General features: G+C 42.6%; 3 protein-coding genes across 4 annotated transcripts; 1 reads left to right on the top strand and 2 right to left on the bottom strand.

Annotated features, from left to right (window-relative positions):
- Positions 1–1,964: 1,964 nt before the first annotated feature.
- On the top strand, positions 1,965–12,262 carry gfm1 (G elongation factor, mitochondrial 1). Its single transcript, XM_079165682.1, has 18 exons — positions 1,965–2,112; positions 2,253–2,405; positions 2,504–2,636; positions 3,410–3,614; positions 4,248–4,364; positions 4,622–4,772; positions 5,261–5,415; positions 5,499–5,583; positions 5,683–5,820; positions 6,127–6,228; positions 6,323–6,379; positions 6,478–6,615; positions 7,019–7,101; positions 10,547–10,709; positions 10,836–10,980; positions 11,064–11,224; positions 11,342–11,395; positions 11,711–12,262. The coding sequence occupies exons 1-18, from the start codon at positions 2,038–2,040 to the stop codon at positions 11,840–11,842; spliced, it is 2,247 nt and encodes a 748-aa protein (XP_079021808.1). The 5' UTR covers positions 1,965–2,037; the 3' UTR covers positions 11,843–12,262.
- Positions 7,127–12,585, bottom strand: lxn (latexin). 2 transcript variants are annotated; one of them, XM_079165683.1, is made up of 7 exons: positions 12,381–12,585; positions 9,481–9,657; positions 9,332–9,394; positions 8,536–8,710; positions 8,118–8,254; positions 7,901–7,963; positions 7,127–7,436 (listed from the first exon to the last, which is right to left on the bottom strand). In XM_079165683.1, the coding sequence occupies exons 1-7, from the start codon at positions 12,534–12,536 to the stop codon at positions 7,320–7,322; spliced, it is 888 nt and encodes a 295-aa protein (XP_079021809.1). In that variant the 5' UTR covers positions 12,537–12,585; the 3' UTR covers positions 7,127–7,319. The 2 variants fall into 2 exon arrangements, with proteins under 2 accessions (XP_079021809.1, XP_079021810.1); XM_079165684.1 differs by having other exon boundaries at positions 9,481–9,654.
- Positions 12,586–13,528: 943 nt separating this feature from the next.
- neu4 (sialidase 4) lies at positions 13,529–16,690 on the bottom strand (the record flags this gene model as incomplete). Its single annotated transcript, XM_079166463.1, has 3 exons — positions 13,529–14,526; positions 15,634–15,889; positions 16,490–16,690. The coding sequence occupies 3 exons, from the start codon at positions 16,688–16,690 to the stop codon at positions 13,529–13,531; spliced, it is 1,455 nt and encodes a 484-aa protein (XP_079022589.1).
- Between the last annotated feature and the right edge of the window lie 1,338 nt (positions 16,691–18,028).

The following is an 18,028-nucleotide window of genomic DNA, read 5'->3' as shown; positions in this document are numbered from 1 at the left end:
TGCAGTAGTCATGAATTCCACCCTGCTGGTAGCTATTCACAATCTGCTGTTTTCACATCAATATTTTCCACAAGATTGCAGGTTTTTGCCTATTAAAAGACACTCTTCATCACACTGGAAACATTGAAATAATTTCTCATGTGTCGCAGGCTGAGTGTTATTCACTGTCCTTTACTGTCGCCCTGCTGTAAGGAAGGAATGCTCACAGAAAGGAAACAGGACAGGAAGGATAACAATGGAAAGAACAGCTCATCGTGCACCACACACACACACACACACACACACACACACACACACAAACACACACATTTGAGTACATTCTTGTGTAATCAAAATCATAAATAATCATACATAATGACTCACACCGGGAGGAATGATAGAGTCCTGTGCCATGCTGACATTGAATGGATTCTTTGACGCAATACACACACACCCACACACACATTCAAACAGTTACACATTCTTTAAGAGACAATGGTCCCTCCTTGACAAACATTAAACTATAAAAAATATCTATACATGACAGTCAAATCCAATAACCACTCACGCACAGTCATCTATATTTGTGTAATCTGCAGCCACATGTGGCCACGGTGGAGACCACTTTTGCTCTACAAAAATAAATATGTATTTATTTTTGTTTCATGCTAATCACTCAACAATCTGTTTTAAGAATACTTTCCATTTTGAAGACATACATTATTTGTTTTAAATATACAGAGACACCAATATTGCTTCATGACTTCTAAAAGCTGACTTTAAATAGGCAGAAGATTAAAAATATTTCTGTACTTTAGGAGACAGCTAAAATCACATTACACGAAACATATCAGCAGAAACGTACCAGACTGATCCTGAGTTCCTCCTCTGGTGTGTGTGTGTGTGAAGCAGCTGTTAAAGGCTGACAGAGATGTGGAGGTTTATAACGTTACAGCAGGATTTGAAGGGGAGGTGTCTGCGGCTTGTTTGCTCAGCTCGGTATGTTTGTGTGTGTGTGTGTGTGTGTGTGTGTGTGTGTGTGTTTGTGTGTGTGTGTGTGTGTGTGTGTGTGTGTGTGTGTGTGTGTGTGTGTGTGTGTGTGTGTGTGTGTGTGTGTGTGTGTGTGTGTTATGTAGTATCAGCATGTGGTTGAAGTGAAAGAGGAAACGCTTGTCAAAACAGCGGCAGCTCCACTAACTCCGACACTTCAACTGACACCTGAAGTAACTGAAACTACTTTTATATTGTTTCTATCAAAACGGTACAAACAGACTGCACCATTGATGGTGTACTGCACGCGACATAAGACGGTATTTAAAAGTGCTGCCTTCACTTACACCTTGGATATTTTTCACTGTAGCCACTCAAATAGTCTGCTTCCAAAAAAAATATAAAATCTTTATTGAGGACATTTCAAATGAGCAACATTTATTTTCACTCTGTTGACACTCTAAATAACGTACGTGAAATTATAAAACACGCAGGCTAATGAATGGTTATCACACACATGTTGACAGTCCCATAGATGTATATGGACAACTAAATTGTGAAATAACTTAAGAAATCATTCTAACTTAATCCAATTACAATGAACAATTATTATTATTATTATTATTATTATTATTATTATTATTATTATTATTAAAAGGGCTCTCTTTTTAATTTGCCATACCATTTTACAATCCTAAAACTTTCCGAAGTGAATTGTTTATTTCATAACGTTGTCTTTATTTATTTATTTATTGTTTGATGTGACTTTTAACCTTAAACAGAACAAATAACATCGACATCATTCATTCACACACACACACACACACACACACACAAACACACACACACACATGCCTTTTCCTTCATTGCTACTTTGCTTCTTTTTAAAGTATCTTTGCAACGCAACGCAAACGTGTAATTTTGGTCCATCTAAGCCTCCGTAGATGCGGAAGTAGCGTTTCACAACCATCAGGGCCCCGGCGTGACATTCACCGGGTTGTCTGAGTCGGGGGTTGTGTAAAGAAGGAGGAATACGACCACGCTTTGCCCGACCAAGCAGTCGTCAACATGAGAGTATTACAAGCGGGGTTGTGTTTGGCAAAAACGCATCTTTTGGCGCCAGGAAGCGTCACTCTTAAAAAGGTAACATTGGGTAGCTTACTGCTGTTGAACTGATTTGACATCAAGACTCCCAAAACTCTGCCATCAGCCCATCGCATTTCACAATCGGTAAACAGACAGACGGGGGTTGATTATTGATCTAATCTGTTTCGTCTCAACAGGTGCTCATCAACAGCTGTCGGACATGCTCCTCTGGTTTCTTTCCCAACGAGAGGATCCGCAACATCGGGATCTCAGCTCACATCGACTCAGGGAAGACCACCCTGACCGAGCGTGTCCTCTATTACACCGGCAAAATAGCACATATTCACGAGGTGAACGCCGGGATGGGCCCACGTGCTTGCTGTCAGGTGAGGTTTACAGGTGCACAGTTCATCATTCATGGACTGCTTTCCTCCTCTGCGGTGTGTAGGTGAAGGGGAAGGACGGTGTAGGAGCCACTATGGACTCTATGGAGCTGGAGAGACAGAGAGGCATCACCATCCAGTCCGCTGCTACATACACCGTGTGGAAGAATCACAACATAAACATCATTGACACACCAGGTATTACAAGTTGTATTTGATTTGGGTCTCCTGGGGACAAGAGTTTGCTCATTATGACCTCCTGTATGTGGTCATTTGGTTACAAATAGGTAATATTTACCTTTTCTAATCCAATGGTTTAGTACTGGTCTTCATTCAAGTTTGGGGACAGTTTAAAAAATCGGAGCTGCTGAGATACCTTCGATCATCATATGGGTCAAGCTCCAAAAGCAGAACAGAGATTTCCCATGATGCAACTTGATCATGTCTCTTTATTAGACCCTATCTATCTGCCTGCTAAATATCCTTCAGCCAAATGCCCCCAGTTTGTAATGCAGGCTCTCTGGTACACATTTCTAGTCTTAAATCCTAAGTCAAGACAACATTGATGATCAATGGGTTTCATTTCTCTGACTTGGACAGTCATGTGTCCTTTTTAGGTCCACACCATCTCAGGTGATATTGTGCTTTAGAGATGCAAATCATGTAACATTTCATGTCAGATGCAAGAAAGACAAGTTCTTGTTGTGTCTCACTCGTGGTTGTTTTGTCCAGGAAATTAGAAAGGTAAAATAACAGAAAAAGTTACTCAAATGCAATAATAGATGTAAATATAATTAGTTTTATCTGTGCTTATGATAGAGGCTGTTGTGCTTTCCTGGACTGTGCAGCTTCTAGCCACCGTGTCAGCGAGGGTCGGCCCTGCTGAAGTGTCCAAAATGATGAGTCTTTACCAGCCTTTACAAAGTCTTTTTTTCTTTCTCTGAACATCGCTGTCCACGTTGTCTCTCCAGGTCACGTGGACTTTACCATCGAAGTGGAGCGAGCGCTGCGGGTGCTGGACGGAGCCGTGCTGGTCCTGTGTGCGGTGGGGGGGGTCCAGTGTCAGACCATGACGGTGAACAGACAGATGAAGCGCTACAACGTCCCCTTCCTCACCTTCATCAACAAGCTGGACCGCATGGGCGCCAACCCCAGCCGAGCCCTGCAACAGATGAGGTAAGTTACACGCTCGCAGTAAATACATGCACATGCATACCAGAGTGCTCCTGATCATTTACACATAGAACCATCATAATCTATTTACTTGATACCTCACATAGATGATATTTATGTATTAAAACAATATGTTTTAATCACTAGTTGTGTGCTTATGTCTGCCAAACCGATGGATGCTGTATCATTACTATTTCATTCATTCAGCAGGCAGTCAGAGGTTGTTATGAAGTTACAACACAGCTCGTAAAACCGGCTAAAACATGATAATCATCATATGACAATAGAAAACCCAGATCAGATCACAATTCAGATTTAAATCAATATATCTCCCAGCTCCTTTTGCGTGATAGTTCGTTTAAATGTAACTTCTACATCCATCCAGTATGCCTTTCCTGGATTTTTGCTAAGTTAATAGTTTTAAATAGACCAAACACAGACGTGGATGCAACGGAAATTAGAAGGGAGACTCGCTGCAGCTGTGTTTTTATGCCACACACAGTAACCAGCTGAAGCTCCGTGCCTCTCTTTTTAGCTCTCATGAAATCATCATTCCACAAACAATGTTGTCATCGGCTGTGGTTTTCCTTCCTGTGTTTCTCTTCTCACTTCAGACTGTTTCTTTGCCTTCCTCAGAACCAAGCTGAAACACAACGCGGCCTTCGTGAGCATCCCCATCGGCCTGGAGGGGAACATACGCGGCATCATCGACCTGGTAGAGGAGCGCACCATGTATTTCGAAGGACCTTTCGGGTGAGGGATTGCCGTGGTGGTAGCTTGAACATGAACAGATCTGTTTCTGTTACAGAGTAGTTTAGCAGCAATAATCACCACATATGAGACTGATTGATGACAGCTTAGCTTCAGTAGAATTATGAGACCTACAGGGATCAACAACCATTCAAATCAGCATCTGTCAGATTACAGAGGTTCATTTCTACCCCTGTGTCACAATTTCTGAGATTGTGTTCCTGAACAATATGATTCAAACAGTTTACTCCTCCCTGCAGTCAAAACATCCGCTACGATGAGATCCCGGCAGATTTCCGTGCTGAGGCTGCGGACCGGAGGCAGGAGCTTGTGGAGTGTGTGGCCAACGCTGATGAAGCCTTGGGAGAGATGTTCTTAGAGGAAAAGATTCCAACCAATGACGACCTGAAGGTGTGTGTCTTTAAAAGAGAGAGAGCACATGTGTGAAATCTAAGTGTTTTCAGAAAATTATAACAAGGCCTTCAATGTTTCTGATAAAGTGCCAATGTTTTTGTTTTAATGAAAACATAGAACCGTATTTATCTCTCTCAGTAAAAGCAGTAGCACCTCACTTCCTGTCAAACTATGACTCACAGTTTTAAAATACGTTTCACAATCATTTCTTGACATTACAAGTAGATAAGACTAAAGACTCTACAGCCATGCGTGAGCTAAACTAATGTCAGCACGCAAACATGCTGAGGCCTGTCACGATATTTACATTATCGACTTATCATACGACACGTCGGCCATTTTTGCTGACCTAGATATTACCCGTTGTCTTTACATGCGTGTTAGTTTACATAAGAATGTCGCCAACATGATGTCAGCAGGGTTTGTCCTTTGTGTGAGTGAATGAAGAATAAAAAACACTCTTGTGTCACTTCACTGTCTTTTAGGCCGCAATCCGCAGGGCCACAGTGCAGCGTCTCTTCACACCGGTGTTGGTGGGCACAGCGTTGAAGAACAAGGGCGTCCAGCCTCTACTGGACGCTGTCCTGGATTACTTGCCAAACCCCACTGAAGTCAAAAACTATGCAATCCTCAATGACGAGTGAGTACGGACCAGGTTCTATTCATAGTATCCTTCCTGAGGATGTTTGTGCTCTTAACGTCAGTGGGTTTTTCACCTATTAGAGCTGTCAGCGAAACATCAAAGATTCAAATGGACGCGGCAAGAGACTCTACAAAACCGTATGTTGGCCTGGCCTTCAAACTGGAGGTAAAATTCGACTCTATCTTTATTTTTGCAATTGTGCGCAAGAGGAATGTCTTAATCCGTCATGCTTTGTTGTTTCCTGTGGCGCTTTCTCACTATCAGGCGGGGAGGTTTGGCCAGCTGACGTATGTGCGGGTGTACCAGGGCTGTCTGAAGAAGGGCGAGTACATCTACAACACACGCACCAGCAAGAAAGTCAGAGTTCAGAGGCTCGTGCGTCTCCACGCTGACCAGTTGGAGGTGAGAACAAGTCGACGTCAGCAGCATGTCGGAGGTCAAAGTTTTCCGTTTGTGGTTTTCTGTTTAAGCTCCATGACTTGTCAAAATGGTTAGGTTCCTCTTTTGGCACCACTCAAGTGTGTAGATAACAACCACATCCCCTGTGACACCAGACTATTTCCATCTCTCACATCAAAACAAGACATGAAACTGTTTACTGTCCAGTCCTATATGTCTGTATATAATAAGACCTTTCAATCAGTCCTGGAAATTAACATCTTGTCCTCTTGTTTCCCATCATTTCCTTTCCATCCATGCTGTTTTCAGGATGTGGATGAGGTTTATGCAGGAGACATTTGTGCTCTGTTTGGGATTGACTGCGCCAGCGGAGACACTTTTACATCCAGGACCAGCGCTAACCTCTCCATGGTGCGTAACGTCTTAGAAAGCATCCCTCTTTGCCTTCTTTATGCCAAGATATGAGGAGAATATTGTGCTCATTTGTTATCATTCTGTCCCACAGGAGTCAATTCACGTCCCAGAGGCTGTCATTTCCATGTCAATGAAGCCAGCCAACAAGGTAAAAACAATACTTTAATTTACCCAAACATACTGTCTCTACAGTCTAAATCTCATCTATTAACTCTGCTCTCCTCTTGTCATCCTGCTTCTGACCAGAATGACCTGGATAAATTCTCCAAAGGTATTAACCGTTTCACCAGGGAAGACCCAACCTTTAGAGTGCATTTTGACACCGAGAGCAAAGAAACCATCATCTCGGGAATGGGAGAGCTGCATCTTGAAATCTACTCACAGGTACCAGAGGATGTTCTGCATGTTTGATACATTCGGACATATATTGTCTCTTACTGGTGCTGCTTTTTATCATATTATTTTCAATTTGTGGAGATTTTGAGATCAGATCAGATCAGGTCAGATAACTAAAAAGTAACTAATAATAGATAATTTTTGTAAAGATGACAGTTTTTAGAACTCCTTGCTCTTCATTGTCTCTCTATGGAGATGAAGAAATGTCTTTTTGCAGACATTGCTGCACCACAAACTAAACGCTACTGAGCTTCAGTGTATTTGGTGTAAGATCTCCAGACTTAAGGAAATCCTCTCTATCCTTATGTTGGAATGTATTACCTATTATAATAAACCTGACATATCCGAGCTGTGTCTGTGGGTTTATTCTTGTTTTGGTTCGTTGTTTCAGAGGATGGAGAGGGAATACAACTGTCTCTGTGTGATGGGAAAGCCCAAAGTAGCTTTCAGAGAGTCCATCACCAGCCCTGTACAGTAAGTGCTGACACACACACACAAAAATTGTATAAACAGTTTATTTTGACTAAAATACAATACCAAAAGTACTACAAACGTAGCACAATGTAAGGATATCATCATTATATATGATGGCTTTTTACATGCAGCATTTATGGTCTCCAATATTCGAATACAGAATGGGAGCATCACAATGTTGTTTTGGTTGTTCTAGCAGTGTGATGGATGTCAGAAGTTTAGTTTGTGTTTGGAGGTTTTTCACAATGGTGGCAGTGTGGCAGCTGTTCCATCTGCAGCACTTTCACTCCCTCTGGAGGAGACCAGGTGAACAGCAGCTTCCAGTGAATGATTTCCTGCCAAAATAACAGATTGTCAGATCAACACAATATATATAAGTATTAAAACCTCACTAACTGCATCTCTAGCATGAGAGTAAGTCTTCTTCTCAACAAACTCGTGCCAGTTTACTGCCGGATGCCACCAGTACTGAAGTTATTAGCTGCTTTATCAACTTATTCTGATAAACAACTAATAATTGTAGTTATTTATCAAGAAAATATAGCAAACATTTACCATTTACAGTGTCATAAATTAGCTTTCATTGAAAATTCAAATCACTGTTAAATGATTAAAAAATAGTTTTTCTTTAGTTGCATTAGTCTGAACAAGAAATGTTAAGATGTGTAAGCCATCTAGTTCCTCAGTTATGTTATAGATTAATAAATACATCGTGTGTGTGTGTGTGTGTGTGTGTGTGTGTGTGTGTGTGTGTGTGTGTGTGTGTGTGTGTGTGTGTGTGTGTGTGTGTGTGTGTTACCTGGGACACCATCTCATGCAGCAGTATGTGACAGTCAAACTTCAGCTCTTCGTTCTCAGTCGCCTGCAGCAGACAATAGAAAAATGCAGCCAAATGAGAGAAAACCTGTGACTGTAATACAGTTAATAGATTGTGCAGATTCTTATATTTTCATTATCTCTCTACTCATCAATCTAAGATTAATAATCGGACCCAGTGACCGATAAAACAAACGTACCAGCTGCGTGATGTTGGCTACCTGAGCCATGTTGTACAGAGTGTTTTCAGTGGATTCATTCAGCATGACGGAGCTGGAGGCCACGATGCCGAGGTGCCAGAGAGGCTTGTTGTCGGGTTCAATGTGACCGTAGCTGTCTGTTGGTCAGAGCGTCAGGAAGTTAGTTTGTATGTACGAGTGGAGCTTGTTTATGCCACATACAGACTTGTCATGTAAACAAACTGTGTGAGCTCATAATAAACGGGATATTACTCCATCGGGGTTCACAAGGTCAGCGTAGGAACACGCAGAAAACAGAAATACTAAATGTTGAAATCCTCAAAATGCCGCAATTTGAAACGGCAGATGTTGTGCAATATGTGAGTTTGTGTGTCAATTCCGAGGGAATAGTCCGCAGAGTTTCTTTTCTTGTACATACCAGGTAGATTTTGTGCCGACAGCAGGCTCTGGTTCATTTTGTACTTTTGGAACAAGGCCTCCTCCTGAGCTTTGGTGTTGATTTTAAGGAGCTCCTCACACGAGACCTGGACCTGAGGCGAGCGCTGCTGTTCTCCTCTCGGAAACAAAACCTCTGCAGAGCATTTCCCTGTAGTCTTTGTTTGTTTTTGAAAAGGGGGGACGGTGGATTAAACAGAAGCAAATAGAGAAAAAAAAAAACAGGGTTGATAAGACAAAAGTGGAGGGGAGTATACAGAGCAAAGGCGTAGGCCAAGCAAGTGAGTCAAGGTTGCACCACACTGCCTCCTTTCATCTGCTGTTTAGTTAAATCTTGTCAAACCTGCCCACCGTAAAGCCAGAGATTACTGCTTAAAATACCTTTCCACCAGCACATTGTGAATGCAATGCCATCAAATGTTGAAATGTTGACAGTAAATGCAGCGAGTTAGACACGGATTGTATTTCCCTATTTGAGAAGTGAATTTAGATTTCTTTCACAGACGAACCAAATGAGCTTTTAAGTAAACCTGGCAGAGCAGAGGGGTCAAAGGTCTTCAATGATTCAGGAACAGGCTTTGTCATTAGTTATTCCATGTTTGCTCTATTTTAAGGCACTTTTTTATTTACTGGACATTTACTGACGAATTCAGAATCTAAACCAGATCTAAGGCACATTTGTGAAAACGACCCAATATGTTAATGAACCCACTCTAGACTGAAGGCCTGTATCTAACCCGTGTGTAAATGTCACTGTGGGACGTATAATCATATCTTACATTGCTGATGATCTCCTGCACCGAGAGCTCCAGCTGATACCTCCTTCCAGATTCTGCCACATCCTAAAAGAGAAGTCACAAATAACCAGAGTTTATAGACGTTAGAAAGTCACTGTAAACTAAACTACAACCGTTTCAGTTCAGCTGACCTCTGCGTTTCCACTGTAGACACTGTGCAGTCCGAACAGCCTGAACGGAGAGCCGTAGTGGGTGTTGAGGTAGTGTTGGACCACTTTGGCTGCCCTCTGAGCTGGGTAGTGATTGGGGTTCAGCTCTCCAGTCGCCATCACATCCTCTTCAGCCTCCTCTTCCCCTGGTACCTCCTGCTGTTGTTCCAGAGAAAAAGAAAGTAGAGTGAGAGAGGGAATCATGAAAAGACTTCAAAGTGAAGCTGCTTTAATGAGCCGGGATGGGCCTCTAACCCCTGAAGGACTTTGACCCTCAGGTGTCAGCAGGGTGGAGCCTTCTGTCTCGGGTCGGTTTGTGTCCAGAGTAGGAAAGATTCAGACACAAGCAGAACATCCATTGAGGGGAAAGGAAAGCAAATAAGTAGAAGTACAGGGGTAAGAGGTGTACAGCTGAAAACTGAATTAAATAAAAGGAGTATGATCTTGCCTGTGACTGAAATGCTGCTACTCCCTGCCTGTTACTTTGGCAGGTGGAAACTTATCTGCCCTCCGCTCCTCATGCAAGTGGAAAGATCACTTCCCACTTCCTCTTACACCAGAAGTGAGGGAGGACTGCCCCCTTTTTAAAGAGACAGAGCTCTTTTCTGATGTTTCCGTCCTATAGAATCGGCTTTAGATAACAGGCAATGGAAGCAAATGTGGATCAGTCAGATTTGATCAAATGGCCAATCTTCTTCACTAATCCATGTAATTACAATTTTGTTTATCTTAGAGATGATTGTGTACAAATGCTTGGTGTTTGTTTTGACTCATGTACTTACTTGGTCAAAAATTGTAATCGTGCAAAAGAAGAAATTTAGATTTTATCGAAAAGTTTTTTATTTGCAGTTATAGTTATAAGTTGTATTTTTGTTACTGACCAATGATGTTTGTACTGTAATGTGATTGGTGCATCTGGTTGGGCGGGAACTTAAAAAAGTGTTCATAACCAGAGACACAGCCGCCTCCATTACCAATAGAAATGTACAGAGAGGCTTAAACAGAGTGGACTCTGGTTGACGGCTGGTTCCACTGCATTTTTCTGCAGGTTTGACTTCACGCACAAGAAGCAGAGCGGCGGCTCTGGGCAGTACGGTAAAGTTATCGGAGTCCTTGAGCCTCTTGAGCCAGAGCATCACACCAAGCTGGAGTTTGAAGACCAGACTGTTGGAACCAACATCCCGAAGCAGTTTGTTCCAGCTGTTGAAAAGGTTAGTCTTCCTAACTTTAATGTTGTCACAGTGAGCTTTGAAATAACAGGATTCGCATGAACACTAAGTGAAAGCCGTACACTCGATTTTGTCTATCAATGCTTGTTTATTCCCATCATGCCGCAGGGCTTCAGGGAGGCCTGTGAGAAGGGGCCCCTGAGCGGGCACAGGATCTCAGGAGTCCGGTTCCTCCTGGAAGATGGAGCGAATCACATGGTGGACTCCAACGAGATCTCCTTCATCCGTGCAGGAGAGGGCGCTCTAAAGCAAGGTGAGGGTTGCGTTAGATCTGACCTCCTGTTTCATTCCGTTGCCGGCACACGTTAACACCGCCTTCCATACGCTCCCCCTTAGCGATGGAGAAAGCCAACACGACCATCCTGGAGCCAATCATGTCTGTGGAAATCGTTGCACCGCAGGAGTTCCAGGGGACAGTCATTGCTGGTGTAAACCGGCGGCATGGTGTCATCTCGGGACAGGACGGAGCGGAGGGATACTTCACTCTGTACGCTGATGTGAGTCCAGCGTTTAATCATTCACATACCGCGTGTATCTGAAGTCTTGCAGCAGTTGTCCTGTCATCCTTCACCATCATTTGTATTGGACTAATTTCAGCTCGTTTCTCCCAACAGGTTCCACTAAACGATATGTTTGGTTACGCCACAGAACTACGCTCTTGTACTGAAGTAAGTTGAACCTCCATATGTTTAGTCCATTATGGTCCAGATCAGGTGGTCTCATAAAGAGAAATGCTCGGTAAACTCCTGTGTTATTACACTAACCATGTTTACAATCACATTTGGATGATTAATTCTAGCGTCTGTTAAAGGATATTTGATTGTAAATTAAAGTAATACAAATCCAGGAATTTGCAGTCTTCTCTAATTGTTGTTGGCACAATATCCTCCAATCACTACAGAGGAGTCTTAACATTCAAAACAACTGCCATAGTTGCCATTATAATTTGAAAGACTAACATCCTCTATCTATTGTTTATTCAGGGAAAAGGGGAGTACACCATGGATTTCAGCAGATATCAGCCCTGCCTGCCAGCCTCGCAAGAGGAACTCGTCCACAAATACTTGGAGGCAACAGGACAGCTGCCCGCAAAGAAGAACAAGTGGAAGAGCTAAAGAACTGTCAGATCTACCCAAATGTATACTGCAGGACTGTGACCACCGTCCCTCATCTTCACACACATTTCTGCCCATCATCATCATCGTCATCCGTGACGTGACAATAAGGCGTTCATTTGTGGAGCCATGAAAAACTTGTTTTGTAGTTTGAGCATTTTTTCTCCCTAATGTCTGACCCCTCTAAAAAAACCTATTTATTACTTTGATTTTAGCAGCATTTGATCTTGTTAAAGAGGAAAGCTCAGTGATTTGACTTGTAATGGCTTTTGTACTATGTACAGACTGGTTATGATGTAATAATGACTGCAACAAAGATATATATATATATATATATATATATATATATATATATATATATATATATACCCGTCTTTTAAAGTGTAGTTCTGTACAGATAATGTATGCCTCAACAACAAACACCTGATTCTTCTTGTTCAGCAGCATTCTGTGTGGCAGTTTTTGGATATTTCACATTAACAACGCAATTGATCAGCTACAAAACACCAGAAAAACAAGACGATTACAAACCGGTCACCTGTCCAAAGTTCTCGGTTGCCGCCACCGTCTCTGGAACGCTGTTGGGATGAGCCGTCATGTCCGCGGGGTCAGCTTCAGGCCTGATCGTCACTCCGGGGCTCCCAGTTACCCCAGTTAGCACAGCCAGAACAACGATGATCCTCAGACTCATCATAGGAGGCTGTAACACACAGATGCTAGAGAAAAGGGAAAAACCACTTCTGTGAAAGAGCGCAGGAAGGGAAATGACCCTTCTATCAGTGTGGACTTATGTAAGAGGAGGTGGGAGCAGAAAGTCGAGGCTGTCCAGATCGTCCTGTCTTCTTGGCACAACCTGTTTATTTTGTTCCCCTCTTATCTAAACAAACTGCTCCACTCTATCTGGTTCTGTTCTTCGTTCGCTGTCATGCAACTCACTTAAGCTGTCGGCCGCTAAATGTTTCAGCAGCCTAAAGAGAAGATCTGATTAGTTTAAGAACAGTTATCCAATTAGAGCAGCTGTGATTACTATGTGAGCTTGATGGGTTGCAGCTTCGCCTGGTCCACAGCGTGCCAAAGAACAATGTAGCAGGACGCTCACTGAGCCAAATTCAACACGTTCTGGCAATTTGGGGCCCTTAGGATGCAAAATCTACACAGTTTAAGATTCAAGATTAGAAAAGGAGAGTTCTGAAAACATCCAGAGAAGTGGGCTGATCACAGGAAAACATTACCAGCTTCTCAGAATTGTAGATCTTATATTGTTCACAGATTGTTCATGAACCACAGACTGAGATAATAAGCAACCACGGCTTATTCTGCTCTGCTGTATTTCAAAATTAGGTTTTGTATTTTGGTTGAAAATCTTGAATTACATTTTTTGATCAATTAATTTTGATGAAGATGAAAGAGGAGAAATATTCCCCTTGAGATTCCCTGTGTGGAATACTCGTTCATTCCACAGTCTAATATATATTGACGTCTAATTCACACTCGTACGTTACTAGATAAACCTGTACGATCTTTTGCAGGTAAATAAAACCGCTCCGTCGTAAATTAAGCATCGCAGACTTTATGGCAGAACAGTTCGATTCAATGATAAAGGTGCATATAATAAAGTGCCCACTGAGTGTGAATAGAAAACAGTTACTGGACTTTAACGCTGTATTAAAAGGTGAAAAACTATATTCAAGACACCGAGCACATCTTAGTCAACTTGCTCTTCTTCTTCACACGGGGCGCCTGATGGAAAGCTGCTGTTCTCTGACCGTCCTGTCCACTCGTACGATCCGTCTCAGAGACTTGATCCTGCTGTCGTTTACGTTCAGAGTTGTTGTGTCCCAGCTGTGCCTCCCGGGGCAGATTATCAATGAGCTCGTAGAGGGTGAAGATGCTGAAGCAGATCTCATCGTAGGCTGTTTTGGTGCCGCACTCGAACAGGCAGGCGAAGGCCACGGCGGGCGGTGCACCGAGAGAGGGGGGCAGCTCCAGATAGGCGAGGTCAGAGTAGGCGCTGGGGCCCTCGTAGATCACCCAGGGGCCACGCCAACTGTCTGGATCACGGGGAAACAGGCTGAGGTACAAACCCAGATCCCTGCGCCCAGTGGTCCATGTTGGGTGGGAGTATACCACCCAGGTGGGGGTGAGGAAATACGGATGATTGGGTGTCAAGGAGCTGGTGGGAACAGAGGTGGTGTGATTTGAGTCAGTCATGCAGGATGTCCAGTGTCTGGAGTGATGTTTAGGTTGGTCTAAGTGATTGTCAAGAGAGTGACTTAAATGTAACGGTGCAGGGAATCCCACAATGCTACCATGACACCCATTTCCAGGCTCCACCAGCCGCTGCACCAGCTGCCCCTCCCGAAACACCGCTCCGTCATCCAGACTGAGGGCCTGCACCCTGTACCCCAGAGGGCTGCGCGCATTACAGTACAGCACGTTAGTCCCGTCCTCTTCATCCACAGACACCATCTGACACTCCACGCTCTCCGGCACGGGCACCGCCTCCCCGAAACGCCAGGTTCGCCCGTGGGTGTCACTGTAGAAGCAGAAGGCGTGGGGAGTGGTCTGGCAGAGCCGTCCGAAGCACTCTTTGCACTCGATGTGGTACGCGTAGGCAGGAACCAGCAGACGGCCGGACTTCAGCTGGATGCCGTGACCCGGGCCGAGGGCGAAGGTGGCCCATTCTGCAGGGACAGGGGAGGAAGTGACAAATACGAAACCGTTTTTGATCATTGTAGTTTTCTCTTTAGGAAGGGATCTTTTCATAGTTAGGACATTCACAGCATCCTAAAACATCCCAAAACATTTCATTGTATGTAATGAGGATGTGAGTAATGTTTTGTGACAGACTTGGAAGAAATGGGAAACTATCCTTTAACAGGTTTAGTTATATCACATCATATATTAAAGAGAAAAGGTACCCTAAAGCACAAACAAATATGTGTAATGTGATTCTTACAATAGATTTCATGGAATAATATCGCTCCGTTTGGTTTTAATTTGTTAATTGAAAGTCTCTCTTTAGTTTCTACAGCAGTGAGACAGAACTGTGATATGATGTGTGACCCGTCAGTACAAAGCCACATCTACTTGTGACCACTCATCTCAGGTTGCCTGACTATGATTTGGTTGTGAACAGTTCAAAGTGTGTCATTTAAATAATTTTAGAGTCCTGAAGACATAAAACTATTCAGTATTTCATAAGTGAGAGGCAAAGATTTGAGAAAAGTCCAAAATACAAATCTACAGATTATATAATCTTAATTTTGTGCAGCAGATATTTGTTCTTTGTTTTCTAACCTGACAATTCATGATAAGGGGGCATTTTCAGATTTATAGGATTCACCTAAATTAAACGAGAGAAAAAAAGGATCATAATTGATGCATCAGAACCAGAGAGGGGATCTGTCTTTAATTCCATGCATTCTTCTTCATTGTCAAAGCCTGGTGCCCACATCACCCACAATGCAACGTGTCCACTTATAGTTCAGTCAAGAATGCAGACTGTGTGTTATAGTTGCAGCTAATGTAGCCTCTAACTGCTAACCTCAAGCAGAGATGAGGAGCAGGCTACAGAGGTCTGGTGAGCTCACTTCTTTCGAACTCTGATGCTGAATCAAATGACATAATTTAAGGAAATATCACACAGCCCCCTCAAGGGTTTACCCCCCCCCCCCAGACCTGTAAAATCAGTGAAGCTCCCTTTTAAATAGAAATCTTTCTATGTGTTTAATAATCATAATAACACAAAGGAAGTTTCGTGGTGGATTCTCCCTGTTTGTATCCCTGACCTTTGATTGTATCTCCGATGACCCTCGTGGTTAGGTCGGTGACAGGACTCCAGGTGTCTCCGTCATCAGTGCTGCAGATGTAGCAGAGACGGGTCAGGTTCTTCCCCGTCACCAGCTGATAGGACTCCGAGGTGTGGCCGAGGACCGCGATGAAGAACAGGAAGAGAGTGTTTGTGAACTCATCGTACACCGGGCACGGGTTCATGGACCGGTGGCCTGGCAGGAAGGCAGTGCCCAGGACACGCATGTCCTCCCACTGCAGCAAGGAAAAGGAAGAAGGAAAGGAGATTAGAAATGACGAGTCTAAAAGATATGATCACTCTACATTATATCTAAACAGATGTAGCAGAATGCTATATAGACACACACAAAAGGAAAGGAAAATTAAAGTGTTAGGTCACATATTTTCTCACCAATCTCATCATTTACAAACTTACATAGAAATGTTCTTCTTTTACCACTATCATTGTTATGGTTTGTATTCAATGTGTCTTTACTTTATCAATCTCAAGCACCAAGGAGTGACTTGACTTTATTGTTGTTTACTTTTATGTCTTATTGTATTGTATCTGTATGATTAATGACGCTGTTCTATCTGAAAATACAGAGAATATACTGTAATGAACTTCCTCATTATCTGAGGCTTTCTTTCTCTGTAACTTTTCAAACCTGACTGTGTTACCTGTTATTTGTGTATTTACAGTATATAGTTGCTTTTAAATCAGTAACTTGAATTTGGAGCTGTGCATTTTGAAGGAACTGCTACTCTTACTCAAGTAAACAAGTGCTTTTCCTTTTTCCTTAATTAAAATCAGCAGGACACTTCAAAGTCCAGAGCCAGTGACTCAACACCGACCTCCACATAGTTCCTGTAGAAAGTTCCTCTCCTCATGACCAGCAGGTGAGCCTGAGAGTCGGACGGGCTGAGTCTCTCCTCACAGAAGGCCAGGAAGGTCCTGGAGCGGGACAGGAACAGCAGCGCCGGGACTCTGTACGTCACTCCGTTGGGCTCCTTGTGAAAAAGCACCGACCTCGCTGGGAAATAGGGCGACCTCATCCTCTCCGGTGTGTGTGTATTTCAGGGTAACTCCAAATCTTCTGAGAAGGAGCTAAACAAAGATACACAAACGTTTATTATGCAGAGGAAATGTGTAAAAGTAGATATGTAGGTAACTATATACGGGTCAAATTATTAAAAAAATGTCAAATTGTTGTTTGTGTACTGTGGTGGAAAATGATTTTACCCGCTGTTGAGTCTTATTAAACTGAAAGGAAGAATATTGTGAAACAGGAATTGTCTTTAAAGTATTTATTCTCTGGCCAGAGAAGAGGCACAGTTACACAGAGTCACTCGGACTCTGTAGAAGTGTGCACTACAGAAGTAAAAATCACACCAAGTTATATACAAGAGTGATCAATGGAACATCCTGTTTCAGGCCGTGCAGGCCATGGTAGTTAAAGTATGAGAGGTGCTTTATCTGTGTAACAACAGACACACCGATATATACGTTTTATCCTTAAGGCACAGAACATGTGAAAACACAATAGGTACTTGTTATCCAACACAGAGAAGGAGACGATATGTGTGCAGGCAGTCAGCTGCTGCATGGATCACAAGTCTCATGATGCAAGCATATGATAGACTGTTTCACAACAAGTATATAAAACAGTTCTACATATAAGAATATAAAATACACATAAGTATATCAAATTTCCATAAAACAAACAGCAAGATACATTTGAGCATGTACGCTAACACAAAGGATGAAGATCTACTGAGTTCAGAGCAAAAGTACAAGCACTTAGGCATTTACTCAATGTACTAAGTAGAAATATATACTAAGTAGAAATGTACCATTACAGTACAGTACAGTATGTGTAACGCAGTTAAAAATGCACTTTATCATTTCTTATTTCCTATTTGTAATATTTGAATTTAGTTTCTCCTTTAGCGATCCTGTTGAGTATGTGTGAATTTTATCTTAATGAGCTATTTTTATTTAGCGTTACTTTTATTTATGTTTCCTTTGGAAATGGCGTCTCATCTCTTCTGCACCTCCTAAGCTTCAGTAGCTCCGTCTTCTCCTCACAGTGGTGTTTTACATTGCTGAGGGAGCAGAGGTGCAGAGTGAGAAAGAGAAAAGAAGGCAATCTAAGTGTGTTATATTGTCTTCTGCAGGGAGCAAATAAATGCTGGAAAACTATCTTTTGGGTCGTCTCCTTCCATGCCCTATCCACGTCCGCTACATATGCATGGATACACATTTATATACAGAAAATATAAGTTGATATACACAATAATGGATTATATGTACATGTTATTGCACAATTCGTATATTAAACTGTAGTATTTGGCATTTGTAAGCAAAGTAGATGTTTTGGTATAATAGGGTTA

This window comes from Pholis gunnellus (genome assembly GCF_910591455.1).
Source record: "Pholis gunnellus genome assembly, chromosome: 9".
NCBI lineage: Eukaryota > Metazoa > Chordata > Actinopteri > Perciformes > Pholidae > Pholis > Pholis gunnellus.
The sequence above is the reverse complement of the archived record's forward strand: the minus strand, read 5'-3'. Positions and strand labels throughout refer to the sequence as shown.